A 27976-nucleotide genomic window follows, 5' to 3' on the forward strand; every position below is an offset into this window, starting at 1 on the left:
TAATTCTTGAGGGGATTACTCGTATGGATTACTCGTATCTCCATTGTTTTCGTAGAGTTTCGTACATTCAGAATTTAAAAATTGTATACATTTAGATCGATGGCATTAAGTTTGCCTTGTGGTATTTCCTGTATGTGTATGTGTATGTATTTGCATTTGAATTTATTAATTCACACACATTGAAATAGTTACACACATTCAAATATCATAGTACATATTTCGTATTTATAGGTAATGCTATAGTAAACGTGGACTTAGGGTTTAAAAAGATTTCTTTTTTTACACACAAATATATATTTATTCGTATAGAGTAGGTCTAGTTTTGGTTTTCGTTTAGATTATTATGTTTAATTTATTTAAATATTCCGGTTCGTATATAATTTGGTATTTAAAAAATATTTAAGAGTTTTAACTGTACAATCAACTATCACAGTCAACCATCTCGAAAGGATAAGCGATAGGGAAAAACCTAAGGATGTATTCGCATGACCCCAAATCAGGGCTGGGGAACCGAAACTGAATGCAAAAACCATTTGAAACACACACATAGAAACTACTTTGTTTTTTTTATTACTAAACATTTTTACACTTAGATTTTTTGCATATGGCAAATATTCGTATTTATTTATTTACAGATCGTAAATTGAAGCAAAGATGTGGCAAACTTCTATAACTAGATATTCACTGTGGGGCGTTTTGTTGGTGCTACATTTTTTTTATGTTCTAAATCTGCTTTAATTTTGGAGCATTGTAGTCCACTAATCTCTATTTCTATTTACACTTCTTGAGTTTTCATTTGCAGACAGAGAAAATGCTAACAACAATTGCGAACAATATACGAGAATTGTTCAAGTGGAAACTTGAGGATTCTATTGTAGCGAGAAAGAGTTTTCGCAATAACTTTTGCTTGGCTTTTCATTTGGTTACACTAAAAACACTGAGAAGTTTGAGTTTTGTATTACGCCTTTGCAAATTTGCAGATTGATAACTACGGGGCATACTCCTCCTACATATTTGGGGTTTCTCAATCGTATATTTTGGTGGAGCAGCCATAACGAAAACGAAAACTATTCTATGCACTCGCACTCACACTCAACACACTCATTCGAACTCATTCGCACACACATAAAATACTCTGTTTTGGGGGTTGGTTTTTTGCGCTAAAGTTCTAAGAATAAAATCCGCTCAAATATTCGAGTATTCGAGTTTCTTGCGTTTCGTTTGGATTCATTTTCTGGTGGTTCTGGTTACAAGTTTTGCATTTACAGTAAAAATGTGGCCTGCTCGCCGCTCTTCATATCCAGATAATCGTAGAGGGCACGCTCGTTGGCGCCATAATTCCCAGGATGCGCAGGATGTCCGTGATGGACAGGATGACCGGGATGACCAGGATACGGCGGCATGTTGTCCAGACTGACGGCAGTGCCTGCGGCGGGCGTGGCCGCTGGCGGTGATGGTCCTGCGCCCATCGTCAGTCCGAACTTCTCCAGGTGACATCATTTGAGCAGCGTCGGCAGGCTGCTATTCATCAGGCGGTTGCCCACGACCAGGGAATTGAGCGTCGAGCTGCCGCCACCCACCCCGACGCCCACGCCCATGCCAGCCACACTGAGACTCCCAATGGCCCCGAACCCGGCACTGGCATGGGCCGGGGCCGCCGTCAAGGTGGCCGTGGCTATATTCAGATTATTGCTTACACTGGTCGCACCCCCAGCTCCACCGCTGCTCGAGACATGCGAGCCATTGAGGTTGCTGTTGCTGCTGGCGCTGCCAAAGCCGCTCATCAAACTGGATACGCCGCCGCCCCCGTTGCCGCTGCTGGTGCTGCTGGAAGTGGAGCCCAGGCCACCCGTTGCCGTGCCCGATCCGACTATGCCGCCGACGCCTGTTGCTGCAGTGCCGCCGCCAATGCCTGTGGCACTGGCGATGGCATTGCTCTCATATTAGAAGGCGCCACCGGACGATGATGGTCATGCGTAGTGGGGATAGCTGCTCAGATGCGGCGCCACATGGGAGGGCGTCACATGGCTCATCGAGTGCGGCTGGTACAGATTCGTGGCCGGACTGCCCCAATTGCCCCACGAAGCAGCCGATGGAAAGATGGATGCTACATGCAGAAGAAGGCAAAGATAGAAACGATTGTGATGTTAGATGTGAGACGATTTTCTCTTGTGCGGAGATGCTTACCCGATGACGAGGTCATGCCATGGTGGGGACTCATGAACGAGCTGAGCTTGGCGCTGTGATGATATGGTGTCATGAACAAGTCGCTCTGATACTTGTAGGTGGGATCGCTGGCCGCCGGCTGTGTGGCAGCTGCCAGGCCTTGGAAATCGAATTTGTACGCATACCGCTTGCCATGCACCTTGGTCATGATGTTCTTGTCGTAATAATATCTGCAAAATAGACAGGATAGGGGAATCCCATTTAGTATTGGCCAAGCAAGCAACCCTCCGCGACAGCTTCTGATCGAAATGTGGGAAAGATAAACAAAAGCCAAGTCCATGGATATGGACATGACCATGACGGTCTCCGTGTGCGTGTCCCCCTCCCCACAGCACTGATGGACAATAAATAATTACAAAATAATGCTCGCTTTATGCGTTTTAAGTTAATTTGCTGACATTAAGCGATTTTAGTGCCGCTCCCCAGACACTCTATCCTCTCCCTCTCCCTTTCTCTAGGCAATTAAATGGCAACGCCTTGTGCACAAACTCAAATAGAAATATTCTGTGGGGAGTTTATTGTGTGGGCGTCCAAGAAATGGCAGGCGAAATTTGTTTGCATTCGAGGGGTTGGCTGTGATTTCTTTTCATTAAGTTTTGGCAATCCATTATAAACCATGAACGCTGGCCAGCTCCATCCTCACACATTAAAGCTCATTTGAATGGACAATTCACATTATGCGAGCTGCGCTTTAAAATGTCCGCAACTTCCGCTGCAGCAAAAAAACCAGGCAAATAAATTACAAAAGGAGCGCAGTGGCAAACATTTCAATGCATCAATGCAAATTGGCATAATGCGTGCAGTTCTGCTTGTTCTCTTTTTGTCTCTGGGCCTGGTCTGGGGCCTGGGTATAAATTATGCCAATTACGTCCATAAATTAAAACCATTAAAAACAAAAGCTGTGTGGAAAATGCAGGAAAAAAATACGCGAAAAGAGAAAAGAGAGACGGCTACGGCTATGGCCACTGCTCTTTGCACAAACAATCAAAGCCAATCAATACACTGATGGCAGGGACAAAGGCGTACAATCAAGGAGTAGGCGAGAGGGAGTAAGAGCGGCAGATAAAGGACCAAATAAGGAAAGAAAAAAGGATTAAAGTAAACCCATTTTAAGGATTGGCCACACACTAGCACACAAAAGGGCAGCTGGCTGTGAATAAACATGTCAAATGAAGCATTAAAGCACTTGTCCTTGTTGTCTAGCTCTCACTCGTTCTCTCAGTGTGTCTGTGGGTGTTAATTTACACACCCATCCATCCATCCACACACACTCACATCACATACATCGCATACATCCACGTAGCACACTTTGCTGCGCTCGCATTTCTGTGTAAACATAAAAGCCAACGACGATGATGTCTGATGATGTGATGTCTCCTCGCTCTAGTGTTCAATTGTTCAATTGAGTTGAAATGTGCAAAAAGGAACGAACAGACATGTTGAGGCTTCCTGCACATCAAAAAGGATTCTCTGGCAAAAGGATTTCTCGACTTTTTACATCTTTATTTACATGTGTGTATTGCAAATTGGCTGCCAGCATTTTTCCACTTGAATTCGCATCATTGGCCCGGGCATCGTTGGTTGCCCCGCTCTGATTGCAAGTGACAGTTTCAAGGAGCTGGCCTAAAAGGGTTCGTTCGCTGTCCTGCCCAGGGATTAGGCCAACTCTTATGGGCCCCAATATTTGCTTAACAAATTGACCGTTGCACAAATAGTTGTTGCATATGCTGCTGTCATCTGTTCGTAACAGAATTTAGGCTAGAAAATCACAAAAACTGAACATAGAAATAGGGAATGGAATCCGAAATCGAATTAGAGCGTTTTGGGCAATTAGATTTTGATTTTATTGGATTTTTTGATTGAATCTCTGCCCAGGCAGACCCAAGCCACGCCCACACACAATCAACTGGGCTAAGCGATGGTCAACTTTTGGATTGTGCCATGTTTCTTTTTTTCCTTTATTTATATATATATATATATATTTTTTTGGTTATTTTTGTGTAGGTTTTTGTCATCAAAGAGGCTAATCATTGCCGGGAAAAATCATTTACTGATGAGACGACGAGCAGAGCAGCAAATTGCACACATGCTCGCATTTTGATTCGCATGATGCGAATGCCACAGATATCGGCTAATTAGGGGGCACTTGAGTGCACAGGGGCCAGAAACCACCACCAAAATGGCACAAATACAGACACAAAGATACTAAATTAGAGAGAGAATTGTAACTCACCTCAAGGCGCGACTTAGTTTGTCGTAGTTCATGTTCGGCTTGGACTTGCGCTCGCCCCAGCGGCGTGCCACCTCGTCGGGATCTGTGAGCTTGAACTCACCGTTGGTGCCCTCCCAGGTGATGCAGGCTGCGTTGTTCGAGTCCGACAGCAGTTCGAGCAGGAATTGCCATAATTGTATCTGTCCGGAGCCTGAAATAGCAAAGCATGGGAATTATATATATATAAATATATATGCACGTTATAAAGACATTTAATGTCGGTCTTTTTGAGCCTGGCTAAATGTCCATCAAAAGAGCATATCCTTTCGGCATTTGGGGCTTAAATTAACTACTGCTGCGGCGGCTGGCAGGGGATGTGGCCAAAATGTAAGCATTTTGTGGCATGCAAAAGCCCCATAAAGCATTTCCTGTACGGATTGCTGGCCTGGCCCCCCGCGCTCTAGGAGCCCCGCTCCCAAACCCCCCTTGGCAATTCGATAAATAACTGTGACTCCATTCTGTTGGTCTCTGCTCTTTGGCGGTGGCAATCTATGACGGCTGCCTCAAATTGTTGCAAGAGAAGTGTAGCGCAACGGAAATGGCATTGCATGTAAGTGTAATGGAAGTTGGGAATGCTTCTCCACCGCTACCTCGCTCCCGCGCTCTTGGGGCATTAAAATAGATGTTCTGTCTTGCACTTTCACTGGAAATTTGTCAGAGTCAGCGTCAAAGCATACATATAATTTCTCCAGTTCGATCTATGACTGAGAAAAAGAGAAAACCTGCCCTTTCATCTCTCTCACTTAAAGGGAATATTCCTGCGTCCTGTACCTAGCATTTGGATAGGGAATAAGGACTCCAATAAACTCTATAAATAACTTTCAACTTTCTTCGTTTATTGCGTCACTGAATGAAGCATAGTTCCCCATTTGCCCTTTGACTTTTGGGCTTTCCCATCCCACGCTCACGCCACGCCACTAGAATCAAAAATTCCTACTCCAATCCGCGTTTGAACTTTGGCATTGTGCGTGCTAAAACATTTACAGAATTATGATTGTGTGTATTGTGAGCGGGATTCGCCACGCATTCGACGCAGACATCATAAATCGCTTAATCATTTGGCAATTAGGCTGTGGAAGAAGCACAGCAAACGGGCCACGAAATGTAGTCTCTCCTTTCTCTTCTCTGTTTGCTGTCAGACAAAAGGCTCGGTCGCACAAAAAAAGGACACCACACCACACTGTCATAGCGGGACGAGAACCAGTGGGGGGTGGCTTAGAAAAACTTGAGGCAGCTGTGGGGCGTTGGGTGTGGGAAATGTGGGAGGACTTTGGTGGTGGCTTAGCGCTGCTCATGTGTGAGAACGTCATGAATATTGCGTTAATTGCAAATCATGGCCAAGTGAATGTGTTAAGTGCCAACACGACGATTTACCCACGACGATGATGAATGATAATTGTCCTTGGGCTGGGCAGAAGACACACAGAGCAAGAGAGAGCTAGAGAGCGAGGGCGTGTCTAGGCAGAAGACACACAGAGAAAGGCAGGGCAGGCAATTGACACGCTATTACCATATAAACACATGTAAAAAAGCTACCCGAAAAAAACCCATTCTTGGTAGATCTTGTTTTACGATTTGCATCTCCAATTTGTAATATTTGAAGGGGAAAAAACAAGAGATAGGTCTATGGTAGAGAGCCTCAACAATTATTTATCCGTTGCTCAGTAAAGTAAAAGCAATGGCAATTACTTTTACTTTTTTTTTTTAAATTTAATGTCACAAAAAACAAATCGCAGGGGTGCTCTGGCTCTAATAGTCACTCTGTGATCTAGATGAATATCGATATGGCCATTGCTGCTCACCAGGATTAGTATACTGAGAGGTATACTAAGACCCACGAAAAAACAACCTGCTAGGAGTATCCCTAAGCAGTAAACTAATTTCACTAGAAAGGCGTTCAAGTTAAACCTTTGAATACAACAAAACAAAAATGTTAATTTAATAAATCGTAACGAGAAAACATAACCAAAACCGGAAGTAATTAGCGCGGTGGCAGGGCTTTGAATGTGAGGCTGCAGGGACTCCTTATTTTTACATAATTAAGGACATTTTTTTTGTAGTTGTATCTTGACTTATTTAATTATGCAGCGACTCTTGCTTGGTTCCTTTTTTTCTGTTTTATCAGTTTTGTGGTTGCATGCAACTTGCAGCTGGAAAGGCACACACACACACACATGAAAATGAGTGTGGCATGTCAAGTGTTTGACCAGCTTGCAGCGGCGGTGACCGGACTTGGCTAACAAAGCGGTTCCGTGTCGAGAGGAAGCCATAATTAATCAAAAACAGCATTTTTGCCACCCAAAAAGCGAAAGCGCAATGCATATTTTTGTGTGTGTGTGTGTCTCTCTCTTTTTCTCTCTGTGTATGTGTATGTGTGTGTGTGTATCTCAGTGAGCTTTTGCGTTCAACTTCCAAGTTGAAGTTTAGAGCCAACTCTTGGCAACGGGCTAAACCGCACAACAAACAGTCGAAAGAGAAAGAAGCCTAAAGCCAGAGCGGAAGAGTAAGAGAGAGAGAGAGGAAGAGATTCGTGTAAATGTCGCGCCGGAAAATGTTGGGCGTCTGGGTTTTTATGCTAATTCCGTTGAAGCGCCATGTTTCGATGGTGCCATGGCGGGGGCCAGGAATGGGATGGAATGGGTTGGACATGGGGCCGTGGCAGGCTTTGCGTTTGGGGTTGCGGTGGGTGGAGCTCATGCAACAATAATGGCGGCGTCAAAAGCTTGCCCCAGCGCAGGATCAATAGATTATTGATTTTGCAACCAAACGCTGGTCACACAGACTGTGAAAAAACATTTGCAATTGACTTTCATTTGTGCCGCAAATGTGCGATAGAATTAAATAGAATTTAATAATAGTTTTTGGGGATAGTTTTGAGTTAAACATACTCGCTGGCATACTCATTAAACTATTAAGTTCTAGGAATTAATTATAGCATACTTTGTTAGTTAGTTGTTGTTAGAACGCATTCATTCATTCTACTTTGCTATCTCTGGTTCTTCTACTCTCAATCTCACGGTCATTAATCTCTGAGGCTGTGAGAAAAGAAAAAAATGCTTACACATTCATCGACCGATTTATCAAATTTAATAGAGAACACGCCCACTTTTTAATACCCCTTTGACTTTGCTGGCATCACTTTTTAATGGATTTTCATGGCGTTAAACAGCAGGGCGCGTGCCCAAGAGCTCAGACACTTTCCAATTCCCAAGGAATGAATGAAACAAAAGGCCAAAAGCTGCAAAAAACAATTGCCGAGACACGCCCATACACAGACACACACACACACACACACACACAAAATCAGATATAATAAATTTACGAAAACACCTTTCGCATAAATTAGAAAACTGCACCCCAAAAGTCAGAGAAAAAGCAGAGCAGAGTGAAGGCAAGGGAAGGGTTTAGCTTGCATGCAATGGGTTAATTTGTTAGGGTCGCCGTCCGTCCGTCCGTCCGTCCGGGGGCAATGACTAAGCCAAGTCGAATCTCAGCCAGAAATTGATATGATAATGAAATGCAGCCCAAAGTCCGTAAGTGTTTTGGGGTTCCATTTCCCCAGCAAACCAAACAGATTGGGGAGAGTCCAGTCTGGAGTTTGAACCCCCATCCAAGTTAAGTCACGTGGCCCACGCAATGGGCAAACTAATCGTAGCACCTGCATCTTTATGCTTTTCTGATTGTTCCACTCACCTGAACTGGCCAGCCTGCTGCTGGTGGGTCCGAACATTTGATATGGATCTGTGGAAAGAGAGGGTTGCAAGTTGCATTAGTCCAAGTCCAAGTCTTTTATGCAAATATTTTTTAATGAAGGGTGCCCGTGCCCATGCCCGTGGCCGCCTCGTAAACGGGAAACATTTTTATAGAAAAGCCAAAGAAAAGGCAAAGCAATGGCAAGTTTTAGTTTCCGTTGATGAAATGAAATGCATTACTAGGAAACTGTAGAATACGAGTACCTTTATATACGGATTATATATATATATATACTCGTATTAGTATGTGCATGCAGATGCTTCATTTGTGCACATTTGTCGAGTGCACTCATACACCCCCACACTCGCACACACACTCACACTCAGAGAGCGACTCACTCACACTCGAAATATCCATTTCACTTATTATCCGGCGCGCGTTTCCTGCATGCAAAAGCTCAGAATTCTCCTTCCTCGCCATCACTGGGGGGGTTACGGGAGAAAGGTTACTCTGTCTCAATGCAGTGGCTGATTGCAGCGAAACCGAAACGGAGACGAAGACCAGGAACAGAACCAGAACCAGACACACTACTCAGCATACGACACAATTGTCCATAATTCGCATCATCTAGCCAGCCTCCGCGTCGCGCCGCGTAGCGTCGCTTACTCGGCTTGGCTTGGCTCGTTCTGGCCATTGTTTTGCAAACAGTTTCTCAGCCTCTTTCGTGCATGGGCATTGTTCTCTGAACAGTTCTTTAATGTCCCGAAAAAACTGCCCCCTATTCCGGTATTCTGCGACTGGCTGGCTGCCTGGGCTGCCTGGCTGGCTGCCTGGCACGCGTCTTCTTCATCCACGGCCGTCAATTTTTGACAGCAACAAAAGCCTGGCCAAGTGCGTCTGGGTCTCCGTTCCTCCCGCTCCCTCTCCGCAGACCTCTAATTGAGAATCCTTTATGGCATTTTCAATTGTTTCCATTACGCTTCAATTCCACTGCTCGGCACTTTTGTTTCCATTACCATTTCCAGTGCTCAAGTGGCGTATTTAAGGTTTGATTTTGCGACAGTATTTGCTCGATTTCTGTTTCAGTTTCGGTACGGTTCGGTTTCAGTGTGAAGTATTCGATGAATGAATTTTAAAGCGTACAAGGGAGGAAAGCTTCTCGCTCTCTGGCTGGTACTCTTAGACGGACAGCATCCCAATGTGAGTGAGTGAGTGAGCGAGTGAGCGAGTGATCGGAAGGCAACTCAAAAACCCAAAACTCAAGTGCCACTTGCAGCGTGCGTCCGATACAATGCCGAAACTTTATTAGTGTTGGCAAACAGAGTTTTCGTTTCAAATTTGTTTAATATATTTTTTTTTTTTTTTTTTGCTTGCTTGCTTGTTTATGTTTGATTTAAGGCTAAACAATGCGGCACGTGAGCTGAAGTATCTGCCATACACTTGGGTATTTTTAATGGAGTGCCAGGAGTGGCATAATATACGAAGGTACTCACCAGGTTGCCGTAGTTGCGAGTGCGGATCATGTTTGATGCTCAAGGCATTGGAACTGTAGCCTAAAAAAGAGACAAAGAATATGGAAATTATGTGTGTTTTATAGGAAATTTAGCAATAAAATAAGGCAATGTTAGCTCAAAGAACAAGCTTACGATCTACACAGTCATTGAAGAGGATTAATTCGGCTATATCTTGGTACTCCGAAAGCTTGGGCTTACAACTACTGGGGATCATAGCAGCAGATATGAGTTCCGAAAAAAGACCACACTCACGACACCTTACAACCCGCAAGCGTCTAGAGTCTAGACTCTAGAATTATATATGTACATCATGTATCCATGTACTTGTACTCTAATCATTGGAACTTAATCGCGCTGTCAGTTAACACTCTCAGTTGAACAATCAAAGGCAATCATCAACTCAACCGCAACACAAACATTATCTCAGCAATGCCATCAAAGAGCTCTTTGGAATCGAGGGAACGAAACGGTGCCACACAGTCGCCCCAAGGCGTTGGCTGTGTGCTGGGCGACAACTGTGACATGAGCAATGCTGAACGACGAACACAACTTTCTGTGGGATCTTTTCATTTTAATGGAATATGATTTTAGAGAGACAGAGCGAAAACAATGCTGCTGGCAATTCAATTTACAATCTCGGCGCGTTCGACTTGTGGCAAACTTCACGCTTCATACGAAATTAAAGCCGCAGGCAAAGGACACACACAGAAAGAAGATTTTCTGGGTGGTGTGGTGGCTCATGCACCGACCAACCAACCAACCGACCGACCGCCCGCTGATGTTGTTTTCGTTGTCACTTATTGTTCTTAAAAAGCGAACAACTTTTCATATGACATTTTTTGGTTTTCTGCGCTTTGTGTGGCCACTCAACTGCGAAGAGCACAAAAGGCGAACGATTGCAGCAGCCCACCAGAGTGGGTTGGAGTGTGGAGTGTGGGTTGGCGTTTGCTCTGTTGGGGTTGTGTTGCGCCTGAGTGGAGTTGAGTTGAGTTGAGTGAGGCTGTGCACAATTTTGATGCCATCAATGGCCAACAGCTAAATGCGTTCAGCCAAGCTGAACGTGGAGAATATTTCAGAATTTCCGAGATTTAAAATGCCTACAGGCTATAGCCAATGGAGTGGGTGTCAAAGGACAATATAATTTCAATTAGTATTGGCCATAACTAGCCTAATAAGCCGCTTAACCCCTCTGCTCGCTCCAATGCCTTGCAACCCCACAAAACACGTGTAGTCGTCACCTTTTCCATTCAGTCTTTTATCTATACATCAGAAGCAGAACCACAGAACCATAACCAGAACCCCCAACCCAAACCAGCTGTCTGTCTGTCAATATTCTATTGATGCTTGTTGATTTGCTTCAATACATCTATCAGGGCACAAATTTTGCATGCTTCACTGGTCCCCGGGACCCGATTCGTGTGAATTTTCATCTCCTTGGGCATGGGCCTGGGCCTGGGCCTGTGCCTGTAGCCGTGTGTGTGTTTTGCATATTTAATGTTAGCTTATGGGCTTTTTGAGTGCCTTCATTTGATGTGTTCGGGTTTTTGTGGCATAATTTGCCATAATTTTGGGCTTCGAGCACAACTTTTTGAGTATATTTGATGCCAATTTGCGATCATTGAAACTTGGGGAATTAGTTGAGTTTTGTTTGAGAATTTACAGCGGTTTTTCGTTGGATTTATATTGAGCAGAAACATTTTTATGAAAAGTAGGCAAAAAGATGATAAAATGGATGTTGTTTTTGAGGAATGAGGAATGTTATATATGTAATATATATGGAGCAGTTGAGGCTTTGAGAGTATAAATACCGTGAAGGACGAGTTTTTCTTAGCCCATAACTATTTTTTAGAGGACAAAGTATTGGAAAATATCTTTCAAATTTAAATATATATTTGGGAGTTCATTTCCTTAAGATACTTAAGATGGTAAATGGCATAAAATATACTTTGATTTGATTTAAATCAAATTCTAACGTGGCCTCCATTCTATAAGGTCTATAATAGTTTTTGTTTCAAATGCAAATGATTTCTTTGTATTATTTGATAATTATCTATCTCCTAGGATGGATCCAAGTTATTTGTTAGCCATACTTTCCTTGCAGTCACTTTTATGTTATCTCACTTCCATCAATATTTCCTCCCAATGGATTTTTCTAAAACTAAATTGCACTTATTACTCACCTTGCGATTGGGTCGAACTGTGGGAACCCCACGACGATTTGTACGAGGAATCTGCAACAGAAAGAGAATAGATATGTTTTGAGTATTCAATTGATTTCACTTCACTTTGTCTTAAGCATAGGAAAGTTGCACTTAAAAAAGCGGCCGACGGCAGAGTACGAGTACGAGTAGTAAGTCTTAAGGAGCTAGGCATTAATTTATTTACTTGGATTCCATGCGGCATTGGTCAGGACCGCGGCCGACGGTCGTGTTGGCTCACACATTGCCCACTCACCTGCGAAGAGCATTGAGAAATTGCTGAAGCCTCCCGTGGAGCGTGACAAGTAATCAGCGGAGGACTTGATGTCCAGCATTGTGGCAGCGGGGCAACCGCCGTCGGTGCTCCACAAAAGTGTTGCCTCACTCGCTTGGGGATATACTCGGTATGTCGGTAGCTAAGCTGGGTGTCGCTTTCCAATCCGTTTTCCGTTTTCCGTTACGGTGCCAAACAATTAGTTGGAATTTCAAATTCAAATTCAAATTGCAATTGCTCTTTGTCTTTCCTCCTCTTCTTTTTTTGTTTTTGCTTTGTCCGGCTGTTGTTGTTGTTGTTTTTTTGGCAAGCGGTAAATTGGTCGCCGGAGTCCGGAAACTAATAACACGGAGGCAGAGGCAGAGCGAGAGACGGAGAGACGGAGAGGCGTCTCCAAGTGTTGTCCACAATTGAATTTATTTAAAAAAGGAGGCAATACCGCAAACGAGCAGCGGGCAGCAAGCAGCGAGCCGACGCGCAGCGGAACAGGAAAAGGAACGGGAACGGGAAAAGTGACGATCGGAACCGGTTACCGTTTACCGGACACCTCGACTTCCGCTCGAACTTTCCAATGCACTTCTGGACCCTGCCCAGCCTGTTCGTTCGTTCGTTCGTTCGCGTGTCCAACTGATTTATATGTGTCAATGTGTGTGTGTGTGTGCTTGTGTGTGTGTTTTTGCGAGTGTGCGTGCGTGCGCTTGTGTCTGTGTGTAGGCCCACAAAATCGCGTAAATCACTTTGGTTAAGAAAGGATGCTTCTGGCTTCTGGACTACGGTTTACGGGTTACGGGTAACGCTTTACGGTTATATGTATGTACGTATATTGAGCTTGAGCACTGACACCGGATTGCGTCCGATCTGTGGCACGGCAGCGTAACAATTGATTTCATTCCGTCGTCAAATCGCGCATATCCTGCCCAGGCCACCGTCGCGTCGTTGTCGCTGACGACGTTGACGTTGCCTCTGCCTTTGCCTCTGCCCACCGAACAACCCCCAAAGCTTCACTACTCTGCCTGCCACATGCCACATAGTGGGGGTGGCTGGTGGCTGGTTGGGCAGCATTTTGGTGGGTGGTTGGGTTCGTTTGCTCCTTTCTGTGTATCTATCTGTCTGGATGGCTGGCTCGGGTTGGGCATGTTGCTGCCTCTGTTTGGCATCGCTGCCGCTGCTGCTGTTGTCCTTTGTTGCGCCCCAGGATATACTTAGGGTTTTAATCCACACCAAAAGTACACATCCACCCCCTGGTTCCGTTCCGTTCGCGACTCGAATCACCAATCAGCATTGAGACAAGGTGTGGCCTAGCCACACAGCGGAGAGAGTCCTACGCTCCACTCTGGCAAGCTTTTCGTGCGAGACGAGAGCTTTCTGCAAATGGAGGGCAGTGCAATGGTGGTTGGGGGGCGAAAGGACTGACTGGGGACATTGGAGTCGAAGCTTAGAGGAGCCCGAAACATTGGGTTCTAATTGTACGAGTATTTCCTCAGCAAAACGCAGCATTTCCACACGATCTATAGATGGCGTACACTCTGAAATGAATCCTATACAGGACAAAAGCTCTCTCTCTTTATCTCTCTCTCTCTATCACTTACTCACTCACTCTCTCTCTCGGGGTTTATTGTAGGAGGTTACCGTTTCCACTTGACTAAAAACAAGCCACAGGCCGCTGGTTTGGGAGTCTCTCTTTCTCTCTCTCACTCTTTCTCTGTCGCACTCTTTTCACAAACACAAACACACACACACACACACTATGCCCGTCTCTTTTGCGCACGGCCACTCAATGGATGGCCGCTGCCGCCGCTCGTGGCAGAGCTTCAGAAGTGGCATCGCCTTTTTAGTGGGTGACACGAAGCAACAAGGACGGATGTATTATCCACTTCCTTTTTCCTTCCACCAAACACAAGGATATTACCGTTTCGTCGTTCGCCTACAATACCCCCAGCTCCTCCTCCATGCAGCATGTTCCCCTTCCCCTTCCCCCTCCCACTCCCACCCACACCTCACCACCTAAAGCGTGGGGTGAGGATAGGGAAAGGCTGAAGATGGGACTGGGACTGGCAAAAGCTGAAGGTGGGACTGTGGGCTTTGAGGGGCACTGACGAGGAGTGTGGCAGTGTGGCAAAAACAATGCGCGAGAAGTTGGAGCTGCAAGGATTTGCAGGAGAAATCAACAATAGTTGATTGTGAAAGGCTTTGACTGTTGTAGGGAGGAGTGGAGTAAGTGGAATAAGGCTTGAAGGGGAGGCAGGGGTTGGTGGAGTGGAGGTGCACATGCGTTGGCGTCGACGCTGACAGCTCTGCAGCTGCTCAAGTGCAATTGTGACGCTGCCTGACTTCTGCCTCTCTCTCTCTCTCTCTGTCTCTCTTTCATCAAGCAACAGCGCGCCTTGTCGCCATGTCCCTTGAAGCAGGCTACAGAAAATGAAAGACACACAAACACACACACATAGGATAGACACTCACACCAAGAGTCACTCACTCAAAGACACCCAACCATCTACACAGCTGCCTTTTGGAGCTGGCTTAATTAATTTTTGAATTCCCCATTGAAATTGTTTTTGCCCCTCTGTGTTCTCAGCCTCTTGTCCTCTTGCCGCTGGCCAAGTGAGGCGCTGTCCTTGTGTATGGGGCATGGGTATTCAGTATTCATTATTCCCCTTCCCAGTGGGTGGCACGGGCTAATTCATAGGCGTCAACGAACAAATTGTAGTTCCTCACACATAAACGAAAAGCTTTACTAGTTTTCTTTTTACCCCCGCTGTTGTGGTGTGTGTGTGAGGCATGTTTTTCCTAGCAATGGTTTTTTTATACCCTATAGAGGATATTGTTCTGCAGAGAAGATTTCATTCTGAGAAGAATTATAAACAGCTGAAGGAGAATTAATTGATTTCGCAAGTTTATCCAGAATTTAATTGAACATTTTGCAGAGCAGTCAGCCAGCAGAATAAATTGACTTAAAAATACGAGAATGTTAACCATTAACTCAGCGGGCACCCTGTAGGGGTGCTCCATGTAAGCCTTAAATTATGATCAGATTTCGTTCTGATTTCGCCGTACGGATGATCAACACAGATCTTAAAACAAAATAAAATCAATATTGAGTATCAAGTAGTCGATTATTGCCACAGGTTGCTCTCGCTTGGCTGGTGTTTTCGTTTTAGTTTTAGTTAAAAACAAATTTCGCTTTTCACCCACGCATTCATGCAATCCAAACACACATACAAACACAGTGAAAAGTTTAGCTCAACTCAGGGGAACTTTTAACGTACATATACCAGTGTGTGTGTGTGTGTGTGTGCTAGTTTGTGTCTCTGTTAGTATGTGTGTTAGTTTGTGAGCTGCTTTGACACGCAGTTATTTAATAAACGTAGCTGGAAGGCAAAAGTGTGGGCTCTCGTCTCTCTCCCTACCACCACCCTCCCACAACAACCTCTTACCATCATAAGCTCTCAAAGTGTGTATATCTATGTGTGTGGATTGTGTGTTGTGTGTGTGTGTGTGTGGAGCCCCTGCTAATGGCATCTAAAATGGCTAAATAGCAATTTGCTGTTCTCCGACAGAGGAAAACCAAGTTTCACTTGGCTCAAAATGTTTGCCTGTGGCACGGGAAAGCTTTCCTCTCTTCCCTGCCCCCTCTGTGTCTTAACATTTTAATTGCATTCATTATGTAATTTCATTTGCACGCTTTTGGGGCGAAGCAAAAAAACTTTAAATTAATTTCTTTTGTTGTGCGATTTCCGCCATTTTGCGACGCCGTAACATTTCCGCCCACACTCCCGCAAAAGCTGTGGTTACAACGCCTCCACCGACGCCTACGCCTACGATTACGCCAATTCTACTGCCCACCCGTCACGCCCACAAGTCAAGTGTTTTAAGTTAACTTTAAGCCACAAAGCATTCATCTGTCTTTGGAACTGCTCTTCATACACACTACCTCCTTCTCTTTGAGAGTGACAGCCCCCCATCCACCCAGTCCATGCATCGAGGCCTGTCCATTTGTGTTGTGTGTGCAGCCAAAATATTCAACGGAGCGTCAAGACAAACATGACGACACCACAGCGCACTGAATCACGGAATCACAGAACTATGGCCAAGACAGGGAGCATATTGTCCGGGTTCAAGTTCCGAGCCCATGGAACCCACTGAACCACCGAACAGTTAATAAGAAACGCAATCAACGCTGCGATTTGTTTTCTCAAGGCTGCAGAGCTGGGGGAGGGGAGGGAGTCCAGGTCCAAGTCCGGGCTGCTAATATCTGGTATGCGTCTTGTGTACGGACACTATGTGCAACAACGAAATGGCCCAGCCTACTACAATAACAACTGGCAGTCGGACACGTGGCCATTAATGACGTATGAATGATGTAACACGCGACGGAGTCGAAGTCGCTGCTGACGCGGCACGTGGCCCACGGCTCGGTGAGGCATGACAGGCCAAGAGTCACCCGGGGGGCAGCTCCGCTCCAGCTCGTTGCGGGTCTTTAATGCTTTGCCACTCTGCCACTCCTACTCCGCCTCCTTTTCCATCTCCCTCGAAGATTGCTCATTTTGCCTACGGCCTTTGGGCTGTGCATTTTGTTATTGCCAAAATGCGTATTGTTATAATCGCCATAAAAATAATAAAAATACAATACACAAATTTCTCTTCGAGCATAGTCCAATACTACTTCGATGTTTGCTAATCAAATGGGCGGCAACGGCGGGGGCATACTCATAAATCAGCTGGAAATTGGCAGCTGTGAAAGTTTTTGTGGAGTATGTGATGAGAGGGTTAAGTTAAGGATGGAGCAACTGAAGGTGAGACTACTGAAAGGATGGGTAATAGATATTGGCGGAAAAATATGGCAGAATAATCTATAATCTATTGTGCGGAACGGTTCAACTTCTGGGTTCATTCGCCTACATTGCATCTATGATTCTTTAATCATCCTTCCAGGTTTACTTCTTCCCTTCCATCTGCTTAAAGATATATATATTCACAAAATTATTTTTCTCTTTCAAAGATTATTTATACATTTCTGATAAAGTTATTTGTCATCCATTTTTTCTCTTCTATATTTCGCGGCCTCTGATCTTCTCTTCTCTCTTATCCAAATTTATTTGAATAAATCTCTCCATAATCTTTATTCACATCTACACAACATTAACTTTCCCTAAACTTCTCTTGACCTGGCCCTCTCTCTCCCCCCCCTACCTCTCTCTGTACTGATTCTACTCCTCCTCTTTGTCGACACCTATTGCACCTTTGTTATCAGGCCCCAGAGATCTAGATGACTCCCCGAAACTTGTTCCCACAAAAATAAAAACAATGTCAACTCGGAATTCACACAAATAAAGGCAACACGCCAAATCAAACAAACCCTAACCACAAAATACAAAATAAAAAAGGTAAACCCACGAAATGAAAGTGAAAATTGTAATAAAAACAAATTACGGACACGAACAAACAGGCAAAAAGTGTGTGAGAGGGTGAGCACCAAGGAAGGGAATTTCTCACAGAAACATATTGAAAGTGTCCTCGTGGCTGTCTGTCTATCTGAACAATACAAGCAATAATTGCGCGATTGATAAACAGGAGAAGAGGTGGAAGGACGCAAGGGTGCAACGAGTGCCACGGGTGCACGGTTGCAGGGTGCTGCATGGTGCGTGTCCGGCCTGAACTCCGACGACGACTCCGATTACCAACGTTTGACTTTCGGAGATAATTGCAAGGGAGCTCGTTTTGGTTCTTTTTTTTTTTTTTTTATTTGTGTGATTCTCTTATAAACTGAAAGCTAGCATATTCACACGGCATTCCTGGCATGGGGTGGTGCACACCCCTCTACACCCCGCGCCACTTAAGAGCCAATGACAACAAACAGCAAACAAACAATTAACATACAAACTGCCATCCCAAAAAGGGGTGGAACGTCTCTATATATGGTTCACGTGCCTCGAGGTACGAGTCTAAGGCTATAAATTACTGCGGTTCGACTCCGAGCGACCCTCGCTGTCAATTGATAACGCAGATTGACTTTAGAGGGTCGCGCGGGTCAAGGGTTCTCCCACGGCTTTCCACGGCTTTCCACGGCCTCCTCTCACGTGAGTTGTGTCACTTGAGATAAAACGTTCGAGCAATGCCAAACCGAGGAGAGAGAGAGAGAGAGAGCGAGTAGTGTACTGGCATAGTGGCCATAAATTCAACAAGCTCATAAATTCAATTGACAACTAAATTGCAGTTCGCTTTTTGGCCCCACACCGAAACCGGAGACGCTTCGACACAGTCACCTCCGGCTCTGGGTGCGCTACGTTTCCGCCGTGTAAAGGCTGCCGCTCTCTGGAGGTGCTCCCCGTCCCCGTTCCGCTTCTTTCTTCTAAAACTTTCAAGTGCGCCGCAGCTTTTCTATTTTCTTTTACCTTTTGCTCCCTCTTTGATTTTTCCTATTTTTTCTATATATTTTCTCTTCGTTTTTTTCTCTTTTTTGATATTTCATGTCGGAAGCGGGTCATTTCCAGCGGCATAAATCACAACAAAAAAGCGAGGCCTTCGAAGGCGGAAGCCCGACCTGTTGCACACTCGCTGACAGTTTTCTATTACATTTTGTTCGCCGCTTTTTTAATTATTTTTTGTAAAGTTTTTGCGCTTTTGTTCGAGCAGGCAAATTTGTTTGTCTATCAGTGCGAAATCAATGCTTGCACAGAAAACAAAACTAAATTAGCAAAATATGTACATATATATATATTTTATTTTCCAGCTTGTTGCCATCATCGAAAGGCGGTGACGACGGTGGCTGGACTGGCGCCTGGTACTCAGGGGTTGGGCCAACAATGACGTGATTTATGACCGACTCGTGCTTGAATCTCAAAGGGGGGTAATGACTGGAATCGGCAGTTAAGTGAACCGCGAAAAGGGCCATGAATAAAAATATTTGGACATCAATAGGCGCATACACTAGCACACACTCGCACACTCGCACATGAAAGGTCATCAGCCAAGGGAAAGCCTGGGAAACGGAGTTTTTCCAGCACCAGTAGCAAGTTGGCCAAGTTCCCTCTTTCTTTATATTTATGTACATATTTTTTTGTTATTGTTTGCCACATTAATAAATATGAGCGAATAAATTTAAGCGCAAGCGTCAGTCCGCGAAGCTGTCAAAAAGGACTTCAACACGTCCCTTGGCCTCGGCTCGGTGCGGCACGGCCCCGGCCGTGGCCCCTGCTACGGGCTACGGCTACGGACCTGGCGCCAGTTGGCACAGCAGCATTTTCAATTTATTTTCACAGCCTGAAACAATTACGGGTGAAAAAAAACGAACGAAACGAAGAATAAACTGTGCGCAAATGAAATCAGAAATTAAATTTGAAGTGAGCAAAACATACGGCGTCAGATAGAGACAGGGACTGCGACTGGGCACATAGAGAGAGAGATTGATAGAGAGTGAGAGAGAGAGGCTGAGAGACACATTGTGGCGCTTACTTGTGGGTGGCCAAAGGGGGTGTGTGTGCGCCACCCGCTGGGCGTTTTGATGGAGAGGCGTGGGATGGCGTCCAGATTATGTGATTACGATTACCGTCGAGCACTACGAGTGTGTGTGTGTGTGTGTGCGGGCAAACAGCAAACACAAACAAACGACAGATGATGATAGACATCAGAAATATGATTACAGAATTTAAAATATAATTAAAAAGTGGTAGAGAAGGAGGAGAAAGACAGACCTACTCTTGAGACAGCGAAAGGTAATGGAAATATTCAAGTGAGCTGTGTTTTAGAGAGTCTTTCCTGTAGGCAGAGAAAGGTAGCTAGGTAAACATCCAAAGCTCTCGCTTTGTATGCAAATATATTCATCTAAAAGCCCACCAAAAAATTAATTAATCCTTATATAAAAATCGATCTTTTACATGTGTCCCAATCATCTAATTAAACACGCAATCAAGGAGCATAAATCTAGAGAGTAAACAATAAATTCTATCAATTGGCACTCACTCAATCATTAATGTTAACGATGTCATGCTCCACCCTACCCTTTCTCATTATGCACACCTAACCGCTCAATTGTCCGTGCAAGAAGGGAATCCCACACACACTTCCAAGCAAAGCCAAGCCAAGCCAATCCCATCCAGGGAACTCCTCTCCTATCTGTTGTATCTACCACGCTGTCAAGGACGCGTGCGCCCTAATGCGCTTCACATAACATTTTGATCATTTTATGATCTGTCGATTAGCCTCATTGTTGCTTGTTGCTCGAGCGGCCATCCCCATCCCTCGAGCGCTGCTCGACTGGTAGCCAGAATGTCTGGGATGCGCTTCGGGGGTTGTCCTCTGGCTCGTCCTTGTCCTCGCCGCACACACTTCACGTTCCGTTCCCTGTGAAGTGTGTTTGTGTGAGCGTGTGACTAACACGCTTTAATAGGATTACCGCTGAAGAGCACTTAAGAGTCAAATTATCAACGGGGGCAGTCACATCACAAATATACAGAGAGAAAGAGAGAGTGTCTCTATCTCCGAGAGGGAATGTGTTGTGACTGTTGCGTTTTGTATGTTTACAGTGGGCCAGGGAACGATGAACATTAACAGAAGGTTGTCCCCGGCTTTTGTTTGCCAACTTTCCCACTGTCAATGGACCGACTGTCAATTGCAGTTCCCAGAGGGATCCGAGCCAATGGTTCGTAGCCCAGATTACGCGCATTAGTCAGGCTTAAAGCATTAAGTCAAGTGAGCAATTGAGATATCAACACGGGTTCTCATGAATATGCAGATGGATCGGGAGAGTAGGAATTCTCTTCTGAATATGAGAATTAGTTTCAAGAGTTGATTTGATATTATTATAAATGGAATTGCATGATTCTGAAGATAGTTGAGCTTTCAATCTTTATAAAACATTGATCATTGAAGTCCTTGTAAAAGTCACTCCATGAAAAGATTCCAAAAATAAAGCAAGAAAATCCCTTGAAGTACTACGAACTTCTTTTATATGGTTCTTCCCTGCCACACAATGAAATCTCTTCCCCCAAACCATCCCCTTGGATAGCTCAAATGTCCTCACCAAGGACATGCCACCCCCACAGAGCACAGCAGCGCCCTCTGCATTGTGAGCAATGGGACTTCAGGTTGCTGTCCTGACTGAAAGCTGTCAGAAAAGCTCAAAGGACACTTTTGACATAATCACAAAGCTGAAACTTACACAGTGCCGAGCTGCCAGCTCCTGCTGCTGTTCCACCGACGCTTCCTCCGACTCCTGCTGCACCACTGGCGCTGCTGCTGCTGCTCTTACTTCCGCTGTGCCTGCCCTGCTGCTGCTGCTGGTGCTGCTGCTGATGCTGGTCACTGGAGGCGGACGAGGACGAGGGCACGGCGGTGTGCGAGGATGTTGTGGCGCAGTCCAACGAGGATTTATCTGCAAGAAGCGAAGAAGCAAACAAAAGGATACTTTAATTGCCAGGCAGCACAAAAATTTGCACACTCAGCACGGCACGCTTCGCCTTTTGCCACGGAAGTGAATGGAAAAAAGTGAAAATAGAAGTGGATGCTGGGAACAAAATCATAAATCTCGGCATAGATAATTGTCATCAGAACTAGCGACTGGTTTATTTATTGCCCGAATTATGGTTTCCATTTCTGCGAGTATCGCCTGCGCCCCGTACGAGTCACAACATGGGTGGTGCCCCAGCGTCACGCAACGTCGCTCGGCACGAACCAGCGCACTCACCCTCACCCTCTCCCTCGCCTCTGACTCGCTGACAGATCCTGTGAACCGCAAAGCACATAATCGCGAGGGTTGTCACTTCACAGACCAGTCGCCAGCCAGAAGCTAGAGGACACCAATCCAATGGAGAGATGTTTAATTGCCGTAAATCTTTGTTTGATGTAAACAACAATAAGCAAGCAAAAAATATACCAAGAGAAATTTGCAACGCTTTCAATTGAAACGTCAAGCCGGATGTGATGCGAGTCTATGATAATGATAGCCATGAAGATGATGGCTGGCTATGATGAGAGGATGATGTTCTCCCATGAGAGCTGTCTGCCAACGGACTGTGTCATAATTGAAGCCTCTGACGGGGTGGGGAGAAATGTTTAGGGATATGTGAGTATCCTATGATATGGTAGTAGATCTCACATTATACTGTACTTAAAGTAACCAAAAGAAACTTAAACTCCGACTGTTACAAACTAAAGGAAAATGGTAATTTAGTGGGAAAATTTCACAGAATTTATGTCAGTGAAAAGTAAACAGAGAAATGAAATTTTTTAAAGCTATTTCGATGAAAATTTATCTCAATTTATGGTATACGGACAGGTATGCAGCTGCAGAAATGTTATAATCTTGTGTTTTAAGATGTCCCTTTAAAGGAAGAGCCTGTCTGTTAATTCCACATAAAATAATGGAAGTTTGGCTTTTCGTTTTTAGGAAAAGTTTCCCAAATCTAAAAAAAGATTAATTTAAAAATGTTCAAAGTTGAATACAACTTAAAGAACCTTTTCCTAGGGAAAATAATTTTCTATATAACGTTTATCATATCTAACTGTTACACAATCTTCTATGCATACATACGTATGCATATGTACTTATGTAGTTGTATCTTTGCCTTGAATTGGCTGGCAAGTGTAATTATTTTTTATGCGCTTTTGTGAGCCAAACGTCTTCTCTGTACAGCACAAAAAATAATGAGTTACGCATGACAAAATCTTTTCATGCCAAAGGCAGCAGCAGCAGCAAAAACTCAGCTACAGTTGACAGCAGCAGAGCCAGGGAGCCCCCTCAGAAAGTGACAGGGATGCTGGGGGGCTGGGGGCAGTAGATAAAAAGGATTCATTTCATATTTGCTTGAGCGCTTCGGGAATGAGATGAGAGGAAAATGAGTTGGCGGCCATTTTGTGTCTTCCATTTGCGATGAGAAAAGTCAGGACTTTTCCACATAATAAAACAGGGAAAATAATCTTAAAGTTTATGCCATAATAAGTGAACATTTAAACTGAACAACATTTTGACGTCAAAAAAACGCAGCTTGTCCCACAGCCAAAGAACCATCGACAAGCAAGTCAGAGGAGGCGGCCTTGTCAGTCTTTTCTAATTGAAACCGAAGCAGAAACAGAAACAGAACAAGAGTCCAGAGCCAGGGCATAAATTTGCCAAAAACGAAACTTTCTTATAGAAATAAATGGACATGGACACAGCGCTTGACTGGGGACTTTCAGGGCATAACAAACTCTTGCCAGGCACGCGATGAAATTGTTCAGTTTTGATGGTTCTATCAAAAGCTGGTCTCGCGGACAGCAGCGGCCCAGAACAGAGCCGAACAGAACAGGCCAACAGGCAAACAGCCGCCCACCAAGGGCCACATTATAAGCCATATCCGCCGGGTCGGCTTAAATTGATAAATACGAGTATGTAAGCGAAAACCAAACAAAAAAAAAAACAAACAAAAATGAACCCTAAGAGCCGAGAATAGAAGCGAGACCCCAAAGAGACCTCAACGTTTATATGGATAATTCAATTTAAATTTTTTGTGGAATATCTTTTTTTTGTTGCTTTTTGGTTTTGCTGGTAGAACAAGCGGAATTATGTACATGGCTGGTCGCGGTTTTTGGCCATTGTTTTGGCCATTAAATGTAACGGGGCTCGGACATATTCGTTGGCCTCAACTAGCGGAGAAGGTTCGAGAGGAGGAGTGGCAGAGTGAAGGTGGGTATGGCACATATGCTGTTTGGATGTGTTTAAATAAATACGCGAAATTTGCCACTTTTGTGGCACAACATTTTCGGCAATTCTTTTTACGCCCGCCCCCTGCTGACCGCTTTGGGACTGACTCGTTTTCCCTTTGACCGGAAGCGCAGGATTTGTTTTTCCGCCATTTCGTTGACATTTTTGTGCTAGACAATTGCGAGAAGGTCAGTGGGTTGGTGGGTGGGTTGAATGGGGGTTTCTAGTGCTGATCCTCAGCGGAAATATACCGTCATCATCTGGTGCTTACCTGCTCGCACTTTGTGCTCCACATGGGATGTGCTGGAGGCCGTTAGCGATGGCAGTGCCGGTGCCGCACTAACCGCATCCAAAGTGCCGGATGTGACCTGGCCAGCGCTGGACGTGATGACGCCATGCTGTGTGCCGGCGGGTGAACAGCCAGCGGGTGGCTGCAATGTATCCAGACGATGGCGTTGCACGCTGCTGCTCACTCCGGCCGTGCTGCTGCTCACCGCATTGTAGTTTAGCACTCCGGCCACGCCCACGCCAACACCAACGCCGACGCCCACTCCGACACCAACACCAGGGCCGTGATTGTGCGGCAAACCCAGGCAATTTCCAGCCCCATTCCCAGTCTGAACGGGCAGGGTGTCGAGGCTGTCTGTCAGTCGCTGGCTGGAGTAGATGTCACTGTGGATGTGGAAAGATCTTTAATGCTGAACGCCCTCTTTAAGGAATGCCATTACTCACCTGAAAGCACTGGTGGCCCCAAAGAAACTGCTGCGATCCTGCAGCGCCGCCTTGGCCTTCTCCACGCTCTGCTTTAGCTGCTCAAAGGTGGACTGATGGAAGCGGTACGAGGTCCAGTCCGGCGAGCACTGCCCCAATGTCAGGCAGTCCTCGGTCTTCACCTGGGCCAGTGTTGGCGGTGAGACGCGCTTCAGGTCCAGCGCCGTTTGATACGAACACGAATTCTCGTACATGGCGCAAGCCTGTGAAGCCTCAATGGCTGGCTGTTGGCTAAACAATGGATTCCACTTGACTCTAAATGGTTTAAGGGGAATATAGGATAAAGTTTGTATTTGATATAGATTAATACAGATATTCGCAGTCTTTAAAGTCTGCACTTTAGTTCGAAAAATACTCCTAAATATACAACCCAGCACTCACCTCATAGCACAACTACACAACAACGGAAAGATATTCATAAATCATAACGCCTGGGCCCACAATTAAAGACTGCAATTTTAAGAGGCCTTTTTGGGGCAAAACAATCGCTCTAATTGCCAAGGCTCCAACACGTTTTGGTAGCTCGCTCCCACTCCGCTTCGCGCCTCACGCTCTTTTTGCCAGCATAATTAATAGTGGTGCTGGCTGTTTGGCGGACAAGTGGAGCTCCCTTAGATATAAGCACGACGTGCATAATTATCTGGCTTGTTATTTATTGTGTGTACGGGTAGGAGTACGAGTACAGTCCCGCTCTTTGGACTGGGGCAACGTTGCGTATGAGTGCTGCTGCTGCTTCTGCTGCCCCGTGCTGTGCGTGGGTGGCAGCCATTTGAGCGTGCATTTCTAATGTCCAGAGAGAGGAAGAGGGGGAGTGCAGACCATTGTTAGCTGGATCCTTTTTGGCCAGTCTGCAGTTAGCCCCGTGGAACAAGCACAGCCAGAAGCACAGGGCATGCAAATTTTTGCACTCTGCCCTCGTCGGAAGTTGCTGAATTTTGATTTATGCCAACGAAATTTATGCCACACAACGTGCAACGTCCACTGTCTCCACTGGCTTAAAGTTTCCCCCAAAAGTGAAATGCAAAACGGCTTTAACTTGGGCAGCAGCAGCAGCATCAGCATCCCGCATCAGCGGGAATAAATTTCATTATCGGACGGTCGCATCTCGTACACAAAATCATCAACTTTTGCCTTGTCAGACATTATAAACGGTCTGCACACGCCTCATTTATTATTTATTGTACGAGTATTTGTGTTTGTACTTGGGCTGGCTCGGGCTGGCTCTTCTTGTAAGCAAATTTCCCCAAACAAACATTAGCGAGCAGACATCTTTTTTTGTGCGTAGCTATCACAATCGTTTCGAGCGCGCGCACACCGGAAATACGAGCGGGATGCCAGGATGTCGGCCTGGAGATGGCCTGAATACTCGTCCCGCTCTCTGACGCGTGTGGAGTGTGGAATGGAATGATTGCCGCGGCGGCTGCCGTGAGTTATGCTTCGGCCGAATCCTGTTTGCCAGCGAGCATCTGTTAATGGTATAATCCCCTTGTAGCACGAGAGAGATCTTTTAATTAAGAGGCCACACGCTTGCATCCTCATTAATGGTTTGTTAGATTGTAAGATTTCACTGCCTCTCTGCATTGATTGTTCATTTTCAGCACAGTTTTCAGATTTTTGAATGCTTTCGATGCTCACTGCATAATGCGACTAGTGAGCTGTTTAATTGTTGAGTGGATGATGATGATGGTTTTGCTGCTGTCGTTGCAGCTGCTTTGATTTGTTTGCTGGCTTATGAATATATCCGTTGTATGTTTGCTAATTTGATTAGCAGTCAGTGTACACCAACGATTGAAGGTTTGTTTGTGGGATGGCAGTGTGTGATTAGTGGACTTTGATTAGGAAATGAAATTTTCCGAGCAATAGGCTCGAGCCAGCCATGATCCAGCTACTAACCTCTTCAGTGGGTAAGCAATAGAACTGTCTGCTGTAAAGATCATCTAAAGCTATGCAATCTTGGAATTGCAAAAAAAATAACTACAAATGGAACCACAAATTTGAAAAAATAAAAATATAGAGAGGGGTTTCTGTAGGATTTGACCACTGAATAGGTCGGAAAGAAATATCTATCGAACGTTCAAAGTCTATAGTTTGTTCTACCAGTCTCCGATTGATAAAAGATACACATGCAGTTTTAGTGGCAGCATAAGAATCCATTTCATCATTTAGATCGTACTACCTAAAAATGTCTTGAAATTCCCATCATAAATCGATTAAATAAAAATAAAGATAAAGACAAATAAAGATAGTTTTGACAATGTTAATACCTTTCCTTGATCAGATTATGCATCAGATCAGCCAAGTGCATACAGGCACACACTTTGCAAAGCGGATCCTTCCCAAAGTCTCTTAAATTTATAATAATTACAAACACATTTCCCTACCCAAATTAAGTGTATCCTTAGCCGAAACTCACCTCAGGATTATGGCTGTTTCTCTGTTAGCGTTTATCCAAAAATACTACTCCACTTGTAGTCTGGTCTTTGCTGCACCTAACTTGAAGAACTTCCGTTGGGCAAGGTAGCGTTTGGATCGTTAACACTTCACTTCGTTACTGGCTCGGCTCAATCGTTATGTGCAGTTAATCACTCAAATCAAGTGCGTACAAATTGCAGACCGGAAGTGAAATTATTGTCAGAATGGCGACGGATATGCGACAAGTGAACGCGACGACAGCGACGCGCCACGCGAATAAAGGTTTCGTTTGTTGTTTGTTGTTTGATGTGTCCTCGTAGCAGTTTTGTAGCGGATATGCAAGGAAATTTGTCAGTGCAAGGACGCGGCAGACTGGACACCGACGGCAGCGAAGGCAGCGGCGACTACGGCGCAGAGGACGAAGGACAACCAACGCGTTACTTGGGCTACTTCCTCGATGTGCCTTTCGCACAGGTGCATAGGCGGCAAGAAGGGACAGCAGTCGCAGGAGTCGCCAACGAAAACGGAACGAAAATGAAATCAAAAAGCGAAATTTCTATAATTTCCGCACAAAAATATCCGCGACACACACGTAGGAGGAGGATGAGGAGGAGTAGGAGGAGGACACATGTGAGTGCAGTTGCAGTTGCCACGCCCACAGCCAGCAACAAGCTGGGCGTATGTGTCCAAGTTTTCACTGACTCTAACGGTTAAGTGTATGTGTGTGTGTGTGGGTTTCCTTCTTGGCCCTTTACTTTTTGTCCCTAGTATTTTTCTTGTGTGCTGCCTGCCCACTTGGCCAAGTGAAGGTTTCGTTTGCCTTTGCCTTTTGCCTTTCCTGTGGCTGTGGCTGTGGATGATATTGACGACGTGTGACCGACGAATCTTAACCGCAAAATACCGTTATTATGTCGTCCGCGACGTGTTGCACGGTAACGC

At 45.1% G+C, this 27976-nt stretch overlaps 2 protein-coding genes across 4 annotated transcripts; both read right to left on the reverse strand.

Annotated features, from left to right (window-relative positions):
* Positions 1-37: 37 nt before the first annotated feature.
* On the reverse strand, positions 38-27961 carry LOC111071536 (DNA-binding protein D-ETS-3). Of its 3 annotated transcripts, none has more exons than XM_022362941.2 (10): positions 27039-27961; positions 24587-24880; positions 24126-24526; positions 21335-21547; positions 11886-11936; positions 9685-9744; positions 8192-8239; positions 4460-4649; positions 2188-2396; positions 38-2107 (listed from the first exon to the last, which is right to left on the reverse strand). In XM_022362941.2, the coding sequence occupies exons 2-10, from the start codon at positions 24817-24819 to the stop codon at positions 1971-1973; spliced, it is 1542 nt and encodes a 513-aa protein (XP_022218633.2). In that variant the 5' UTR covers positions 24820-24880; positions 27039-27961; the 3' UTR covers positions 38-1970. The 3 variants fall into 3 exon arrangements, with proteins under 3 accessions (XP_022218633.2, XP_022218632.2, XP_022218635.1); XM_022362940.2 differs by lacking the exon at positions 27039-27961 and adding an exon at positions 25007-26281; XM_022362943.2 differs by lacking the exons at positions 21335-21547; positions 24126-24526; positions 24587-24880; positions 27039-27961 and adding an exon at positions 12160-12832.
* LOC111071526 (alanine and glycine-rich protein-like) lies at positions 1497-1933 on the reverse strand. Its single transcript, XM_022362930.1, has 2 exons — positions 1884-1933; positions 1497-1827 (listed from the first exon to the last, which is right to left on the reverse strand). The coding sequence occupies exons 1-2, from the start codon at positions 1931-1933 to the stop codon at positions 1497-1499; spliced, it is 381 nt and encodes a 126-aa protein (XP_022218622.1).
* Positions 27962-27976: the final 15 nt, after the last annotated feature.

The sequence above is a fragment of the Drosophila obscura genome, unplaced genomic scaffold (genome assembly GCF_018151105.1).
Source record: "Drosophila obscura isolate BZ-5 IFL unplaced genomic scaffold, ASM1815110v1 contig_1, whole genome shotgun sequence".
In the NCBI taxonomy this organism is placed as follows: Eukaryota; Metazoa; Arthropoda; class Insecta; order Diptera; family Drosophilidae; genus Drosophila; species Drosophila obscura.